The sequence below is a fragment of the Leuresthes tenuis genome, unplaced genomic scaffold, assembly GCF_036924035.1.
Source record: "Leuresthes tenuis unplaced genomic scaffold, fLeuTen1.0.hap1 SCAF_16, whole genome shotgun sequence".
NCBI lineage: Eukaryota > Metazoa > Chordata > Actinopteri > Atheriniformes > Atherinopsidae > Leuresthes > Leuresthes tenuis.
In genome coordinates this window covers 20,614,688-20,623,387 of record NW_027325370.1, presented here as the reverse complement: position 1 = coordinate 20,623,387, position 8,700 = coordinate 20,614,688, and the positions used below count along the sequence as shown (strand labels likewise).

At 40.4% G+C, this 8,700-nt stretch overlaps 1 protein-coding gene across 1 annotated transcript; it reads right to left on the bottom strand.

Moving 5' to 3' along the window:
• Positions 1–478: 478 nt before the first annotated feature.
• Positions 479–7,707, bottom strand: vgll4a (vestigial-like family member 4a). The gene is made up of 6 exons (XM_072366617.1): positions 7,594–7,707; positions 6,851–7,001; positions 5,305–5,467; positions 3,966–4,191; positions 3,524–3,638; positions 479–2,838 (listed from the first exon to the last, which is right to left on the bottom strand). Exons 2-6 carry the CDS (start codon positions 6,930–6,932, stop codon positions 2,639–2,641), a joined length of 786 nt encoding a protein of 261 aa, XP_072222718.1. The 5' UTR covers positions 6,933–7,001; positions 7,594–7,707; the 3' UTR covers positions 479–2,638.
• Positions 7,708–8,700: the final 993 nt, after the last annotated feature.

The following is an 8,700-nucleotide window of genomic DNA, read 5'->3' as shown; positions in this document are numbered from 1 at the left end:
GCTCCTTTTAATCTGCCCACAGCAGACAAACAGAGTGGTAGCAGAAAGCAGGTGACAGCACACCAAAAACACTACGTATCAAGGTGCATTTGGCAAAAGGCAAAAATCAGACGTCCAGTGTGCTCCAATCAGTTTTAAGAGCACAGTAACAGATGCCCAGAATCCTCAGACAGCAGATGCAGCACTTTAGCTTTACCTTCTACATGTATGTCACTTTTTCCCCTACACTGCTCTCTGAGCACAGCACGTTCATGTCTTCAAAGGTGAATGTGACACGGTTGTTTCTTGTACATAAATCTTGCATTTACCAATCATACAATGGACAAAGGTTTGAAGATTTCTTTGAGTATGTATCAAAAACTCAATTCACTTCTACAGAAATCTTTCAGAAAAGATCCGACAGCATTCCAATCTCGTCTCCAACGGTTACGCCGCAGCTTCAGACCAACAAAAAGAAAAAGGACACGACACATAAAGGTAGTTATTATAAGTTTATTTGGAAGAGATGTAAGTACAAAAAAAAAAAAAAAAAAAAGTGGTATTTTCTTCCAGAGAAACAAGGACGAAAGTGGACAAATGTTTCGTTTTCTACGATGACAACTCTTGAAGCAAGAACTTTATGCAGTCTTTGAGATGCAGGTAGTCTAAACACAGAAATTAAATAACAATGGCCTAATATCCCAAAACACAGTGAAAACTCTGCTTGTGTCAAACAAGCAGATCCCGCGACAATCCCTAATCTCTACCACGGTACACACAGAAATCTTAAAACTCTTTAAACCATTACAGAAACCTTTCTGACGCAGCGCGAAGAAAGTCTTCGACCTAAAGACCGTTGTGTTCCTGCACTTTGTGATTAATCGACAACTGTGGGAAAATACGTCGGACAGAGACGTATTATCTGCAATCATTCCGCACGGCGCAATGACAGTCTGACACGTGGAGAATAAAATACGAAGACAGGATAGTGTAACAACTTTTTTAAAAAACTGCTGATTATTAATACAAACGTGAGTGTTTACGCAAAAAAAGTTATTGGACAAAAAAAAAAAAATCCTCTACAATATTAAATGTCACTCAGTGTTGCCAAACAGGTAACGCTACTAGATGAGAATTTTCTAAAGAGGGAAGATTTAAGCAAACTCAACTGCATAATTAAAACAAAAGTGTTACTCGGTTACACCGCCTCTCCGTCGTCCCGGAGGTTTTGGCAACTCACACCAGAGGATCGTCTTGATTTTTAAAACAAAAAACATACGTGTAACAGTTCCCGCTAAACGCGACTGAGGCGACGGCTAAAAAAGGTTGGGAAGCAGCGGTGGAATGCTGGCGCCAACTCAAACGCTGAGACGAGCCATGCTGCGTGTGCGTTAAAAAAAAAAACTTTAAAAAAAACGTCACTCTGAAGTGAAATCTACTTCTTTGTCGACAGAGTTACAGAAACTGCACTCCGTTCGAACCGCGTCAAAGTTTGCGCTTCACCAAAAGCTAACACGGAACAATCGACCGCTTGAGAATAAATAAAGCCGCTGCTAATAAACCCCTGCTGCAGATAATGAGATTTAGTCATGAGCAAAGCTAAAGCGTCCCGCTCTGCAGAGTAACAAATGTTTAACGCAGCCCGTTAAAATGCGTTCAAGACAACCTTGCCAGAGGCTGCGATCTGTAGATGGATGCTAAGATATACACCTACATATAGTAATGAAAACCAGATACAAAAAAATATATTGAGTACAACTGTACCAGCAGTGAGTATTTCTAAAATGTTACAGATAAAAATAAATTCTGAGTAAATACATAGTATAGAATAAGGTTTGTAATAGAAACCAGCTATCTGAGACATGCTTTCTAGTTAGAGATATCAACTATGATCGGTATTAGTGTACTAAGAAATCAGCCACAGTGAATGTATCGACGGCGAACTAAAGCCATTTAACAGTGAATGCGTCCAGTTCACCATCACTACGATGACAGTTTTAGTGTCTTCAGAAGGCAGAAGGACCAGAGCCTTTCTTTCGTCTCGATCTCAACGCACGGCGTGCATTTTTCCAACACACCAGTTCCAGCTGACACGGGTAACCCGTTACCTTAACAGCCAGGAACATCACAGTGCAAATGAGAGCCGGCTGTCCTTTTCAAGTAATATAGAGTCAAAAGCAGTGGGATTTTTTTTTTTTTTTCCCGAGTGAAAATAAAAAATAAAACTAAATCCATGGCGTACACGTTGGTTGAAAAGGCAGGAAATGTCTTTGGCTCTGAAGGCAGGAGGGTGAAAGGGGAAGAGGAGCTCGAGCTGACAACTTTACGAATCCCACCGCCCCAAAATAAAAATCTACGATTGTACGGTATCTCCAAAAACCATCCACTATACAAGATTTTTCATTCTCCTCCGTCATAGAGATGTACTAATTTCAGTTACAAATTACAAATCTGAGTCAAGTGTTCTAAGAGGTCGACCGCGACGTCCACAAAGGAACCGCCTGTGTGAGCACCATATGTCTTACACTGTTCTTGGCTAAGGGAAGTTGATTCTTGGCAAGAAACGAGAGTGGGCATCCTCCACTCTCACACACACACACACACACACACCCGCACACGCATACTGAGAAAGCGATTACAACGACTGCTCTCCTCCGACTCATGGGTCAGCCTCTGGAGTCTGGTGACCGCCGCCCCTGGCTTTGATCTGGAGCCAGGCATCACCCAGTGCTTTGGCGAAGTGGTCATCCACAGAACCTGTGATGGACACCGAGTCGGACACCGCCTCGGCCTCTTTGTAGTTCTTTCCCAGGCTGCGACGGAAGTGCTCCTCGATCACAGGGTCGCACACTGCGTTAGCTGCGTTGCACGGAGGAAAAAAAAGAGGCTGCACTTCAGAGATTCTTCCAAAGTCAACAAAAAGAGAGCAAAAGGTTGTCTTTCAACCGACGTTAAGACGGCACGATGAAAATGTTCTGCACGGCAAACAGACGAGATAACAAAGAAATAAATAAGCACAGAAAAGTAAAACGCATCAAATGTGGGAGGAGCTACATTTGATCAGTATTTAGTTATTTTAGATGGTTAGCTTGAAGGCAATTCAACATTTACCCAGCTTCAAACCAGACAAATAAAACCCACTATCTCACATATAAGTGCGCCTTGATGAAAACCAGCATTGTAATTGTCTCCATTTAGAAAAGCCAAGCGTGGCAACGAGCTCACCGCCGTTTGCCGACTGCATTATGCGATTGTTGCCAAATGTTTCTCATGTAGTTTTAATGTTCTTCTCAAGTGCAAAACAAACTAAAACTGACCTTTTTAGGCTCAAACGTATAAAAACGTGTATGTTTAGGTCCCCTATGACCATCAGTCATTACAGCCTTTTTGTTTTCTTTTATCATTAATAAGCACATCAACCTCAAGAAATGACCTGCTACCTAATATAATCTCATTGTCCTGAGATCATGACAGCTGTTCGTTCAGCCGTTTCTGCTGGTTTGTGTATTGACGTGTTCACTGCACAACAACTTTGAGAGCTTACCATCGGCCTCTCTCTGGTCGGTGGGCGGGCTGGGAGTGCAGCCGTTCATATGGCAGTGTGACAGGTTACAATTCCGGTTGCTCGCAGGGGCACAGGTGATAACAGAGGGACGATTCTGTAAGAGTAGAGAAAATGAGCTTCTACAAAACGACACAGCTGCTGATGGCCACCTGTATGGATCCTCTGCAGTGATCCAACATTTGTAAAGACTTGTTTGATAAAAAAAAAAACTTTACAGACTGGGAAGCATGTGCTGTTTCACATTAAATTAGTTCTACAGTGTGTGAAGGTATAAAACAAAGGTTTTCAGCAGGCACAGAAAAGCTCTCCTTTAACATAAAAATCATTTAGATGCATCTGAGACAATCCAACAACTGATTCAGAAACAATTCTCAATATACTTAAACAACACGGTGCTTTTATTGGCAACGATGTGACGTACCTGCTGCCGCTCCACGGCCCCACTTATGACCGATCGCGCTATTTTGCAGACTCCGTTGTCTTGGTTGCTCTTGGTCAGAGCCAGAGGCTGATTTGCATCGTAGCCAGAAATGGGTGCATACAGGTGGTTGCCATGGATACCATTAGGCGAGGAAGTCATACGCTCCACAGGACTGTGGCTGAGGCTCCAGTGCTCGTTACGGTTTTCTCCTGCTGAGGGACGGGCCCTTGATTTAAAAAAAAAAAGGAAAACAAATTAAACTTATAGCACACAACTTAAGGATGATCAGTCAATTTAATACAAAAGCAAGCTCTCTGTATCCTCCAGTTTATAAAGGCAGAAGCTAAACAATCTACTGCTGTGGTGTGGAATGGCAGCAAATAGCGCGTCACGTATAAAGGGTCAGAACAGCATGAACAAGCTGCCCTTTTCTTTTTGAAAGACTTAAACATTTTCCTCAAGTTATCACCAGTTATGCTGACATGAAATTAAGTTTTGAAGACTGAAACTTGAAGTCAATTTTAAAATTTCTCAAGTGAATCTGAAATCCACCTTTTAGTTTTCACACGCCACACCTGTGGAACAAACTACAAGATAACTGCAAGTCTGCATCAGTTCTTCCTTTTAAATCAAACCCTAAGACCTTCCTGTTTACTTCTGCCTTTGACTAATTGATTTAACTGAATTGAAGGACTTTGATTAATAGCTTTCACTGACCCTCTCTCTCTGGTTTACTTTTACCAATATTGTTTTGAATGTTTTTATGTTCGATGTAAAGCATCGAACATTTTTTTGAAAAAAAAAACAAAAAAAACAAACAAAAATAAAGTCTATTTCCAGTACTCCCTAAAAAAAATTTTTTTTTTAAAAGTCCAAAAATCTAATTTAACAGTTAACAGTGTAACACAACAACGTTCCTCTCACGCAGTAACAAGTATTGATCAGTGTGTGTGCTTTAAGATGGAAGGAGCCTTCGTAACGAGTGAGAGAAAAAAAGGCCAGCGGCCTGAATTGACAAAGACTGGATACCGCAGCTCTGCAGAAATAGATTTCACTATTTTAGAGAGTTAAAAACTCAAAATATGTGAATCGATAGCTAAATATATTTGTGCAGCCGTAGATAAATCTTCGTAATCCACCCAAGTTTGGCCATTGTGTGGGAATCCCTGGTATCACAGTGGGACTGCGTGCATCGGACAGGGGGAAACTGTGTGCAACAGCATGGCACCTGTTACTAAATCAACGGCGAATACATTTACAGTGTGTGTAACAATTTGCATGCAGCGATGGGGTCGGGACTGGCACTGGATAGATGTAAACTTTAGAAAAATGCACGTACAGCTGCGTGGCAAACAGTCTGCTCATTTTGGTCATGTGGTCATCATCACAGTTGATTCTGTCTTCCATTTGTTCTTCCCCATACTTTCGTTTGCTTGGGCACTGTGGTGGAGGCCCATTTATGGTGGACATAGCAGTAGACAGGGAGGGCATTCTGGACTCATCTGTAAGAAAGGAATCAGCAGTAAAAAAAAAAAAAAAAAAGATTCAATCAATTTTCATGTGAAATCTAATTGCGAGCACATGACTTCATTAACCACCACACACTGCATTTGCAATTAATTTCAATTTACTGTTGATTAAACTAACATAAGGCAAAGACTAATCAACTCAATGCACGTTTAAGCCATCCATATTGATTTGAATAGCGACTTTCATCGAGATCGTTGCAAGTCAAAGCGTTCTGCATGTGACGGACAAGTTTCAAGCAGACAGTGTAAAGCATTACCGTGAAAGGATTTAGGTGTTTACTGCACACAAGGAGTCCAAATAATACCACTAATATGCACATGCTGTCATTAACATGTAACCAATAAAGAAACTTGAGTGAATAAACATCTAAAATATAGTAGTGAAAAACAAAAAATGCCTTTGGACGCATTTCTTGGAAGAAAAAAAACAACATGACAATCAAAATATCAGCTAAATTAATCCTTAATTTTGATCCAGATAGACAGCTGACATCACCAATATTGAAGCTGTAGGACTTTGTTTAGTCTCCAGAGAGGTTATTGATTTCTGGATGCCTAGTGGACCAAAGAGGGTAAATTGAGCAATGACCAAGAAACTAAAAATGACTGTTCGTACACTAATATGTCTTGAATTCGCTCAGCAAAAATGCATTTTAATTTTCTTCTAGACTACTTTCTAAACATGGCCAACTCACTGGCACAAAAAGCGCTTGACAGACAGAGGTTTGAATCAAATGAGACAGCTGTTCCAGTGCTGTCACTGCTTTGGAGCGCAGGTAACTTTTAAGGAGGATACACCACAGCTAAAAAAGGGTAAAAATTCATTTTTATGATTTTTTTTTCGTACAAATGACATAATTAAGAAAAATCCAGAAGAAAGGAAACACAAAAACATTCATTCTTTAATGATTTATTGATCTCACTGGCCAAAATATCCAAGTGTATCCCGAGAGTGTAGTTTTCTACACTTTCTCCCGTTAACAGATGAAGTGAGCAGGATGGAGGTGTATAATGATGTGTGCGGTTTCTAACGCCCAACATTAAATGGTTTAGATTAGCATTTGAATAAACTGCAGCTGATGTTCACGGCAGCGCTTATGGCTTTAAAAAAAAAACGATCACTTGACATAATCACTTATCACCTAATAACAAACAATAACAGCAATTACTTCCGTAGTCGACGCCACGAGTTAAAACCTCATTGTGGGATCAGAAATCACACCGTTGTATGACTGATCAAAGACGTCCGATTGTCAAGAACAACGTAAATCCGTGACAAAACACTGGAGAAACTCTAAAAACTAAATCGGTTATATAAGTGCATTGCGCACATAAGATATGTAATGGCAAACTCACCGTCATAGTGCAGTCTCCCAATGTTATTGTTCATCTTGTCCAGGAACTGAGAGTTCAACAGGTCCATTCTAGAGCATAGCATTTAGCCGAACAGGCTACCTGCTAACATTGATGTTAGCAGACTTTACCACTGAAGACAACAGCTTGAGATCTATCCCAAAGAGGAGAAAAAACGTGTTAATCGTATTCTAAACAAGGGACTAAAATGATTTTCATGTTTAATTCAAACCGCTGGTAACGATCTCCTAATTTACACGAGTAGTAGCTTGAGGTTGTTTGTCTTGACAGTGACGTTAACGACTGCTACGACACCAAAAGGCTAGCAGCACTGCTAGCTAAACAAGTACCCTTCTCTGAGCTAACTGTTACAACGTACGCTGGCTCTCACTAGCCCACCCTTACGACGAGTTTCAAATGAGTTATGTTTCAAAGTTCCACAAACTCATACCGCAGTAACATTTCTTACAACAAACGGTTTCACAAATATTTTGACCGTTGTTAGCAACACTACGGGAGTCAGTATGGAAGAAAGCCTGTTTAAGTCAGTCCACGACAAACAAACATTAGCCAAGTCGCTAACTCCGAAGTTAGCTAGCATAAAGGTTCCCGATTCAACTAGCTAACTGGGAAAAACATTGCACTACGCGTCAGTGACAAGTTACAGCGGGGGTTACGATGGGTAAATATATCCCAACAAACGTAATAACCAAAAAAGAGTTACGTTAGAAGCCACATATACTTACTTAAATGACTAAATTGTTCTTACACCAACAACACCATGGCTAGTCCAGCTCGCTTGTCGTTACTCTGCTTCACGCACTTTCCCATCACAGAAGCCCTCAAACAAAAGAGAGCAGAGCAGCCCTAGTGGAGAGATGAGGTGTCTGCAAATATTCCCGTCACAAAATGGTACAACAATTTCAAGCACAAGGTACGCATAATCTTGAATTGACACTTATTTGAATCAATTCAAGTGTTTCTCATTGTATGTTTGGTGATGTTTCTTTTCTTTTTTTTTTTAAAGTTAAACATGAAACCGTACAGTTGTTTTCATGAGAATACTCTGATGTAGGGGTCACTACAGCAAGCCGATAAATGCTTTTTTTTAGAAGCCGTCGCCTACACTGGTTTGTAATGTTCCACCTTTTAAACACGTTGTATATTGTCGCTACAGACATGAGCAGAAGCTCAGCTCGGGACCTCAACAAGGCAGTTCATTTTATTGTGCACTACACTGGAACGACCGGCAGGTGTCCCCCTAACACTAAGAACATTCAGTGCAAACAATTTCTCTTAGACCAATACACAGGTAATTTTGTCAGGTTATTCTCACGGGTGATTAAAAACCTATTTCAAAACAGATTTCAAATGTTCTCAGTGGTCTAGTTTTTATGGATAATGGATGAGATGTGCTTCCATCTCCTGTCACCATGTTGTGTACAGGAGCGTGTCATAATGAGCACAAAACAGCCCTGCTCTCTATGACTTGTATTCACCATTTATATGTATGAAACATGGGTTTAAGTCTCTCTGTACAAGCAGCTACTTTGATGTGCTTACATTTTACAGTACTGCATCTTATCACTTACTATACATTCGTGACATTAAAGAGATTAGCCTCCTAAATTGACCACTAATCCCCAGACTTAAGTAGAAACGTTACCTTTATTTTTGATTGGTATTGATGTAACTGTTTCACAATATGTATAAATCCTTGGATAGCTTTTCTATATAAGTGCTCTTCATTGAATCTATCAGTTTCAACCCATGCTGCTCCTTTTCCTCGATTTATGTTGACCTCTGAGCACTGTGAGTTATTGATTTATTGATCTGTTTTCTGACCCTTTTTG

Coding starts and splice junctions, on each gene's coding strand:
- vgll4a (XM_072366617.1), bottom strand. CDS start 6,932: ATGCTATGCTCTAGAATGGACCTGTTGAACTCTCAGTTCCTGGACAAG. Junction 5,468..6,850: donor TGGGAGACTGCACTATGACG/GTGAGTTTGCCA, acceptor CCTTTCTTACAG/ATGAGTCCAGAATGCCCTCC. Junction 3,639..3,965: donor GGGCCGTGGAGCGGCAGCAG/GTACGTCACATC, acceptor CTACTCTTACAG/AATCGTCCCTCTGTTATCAC.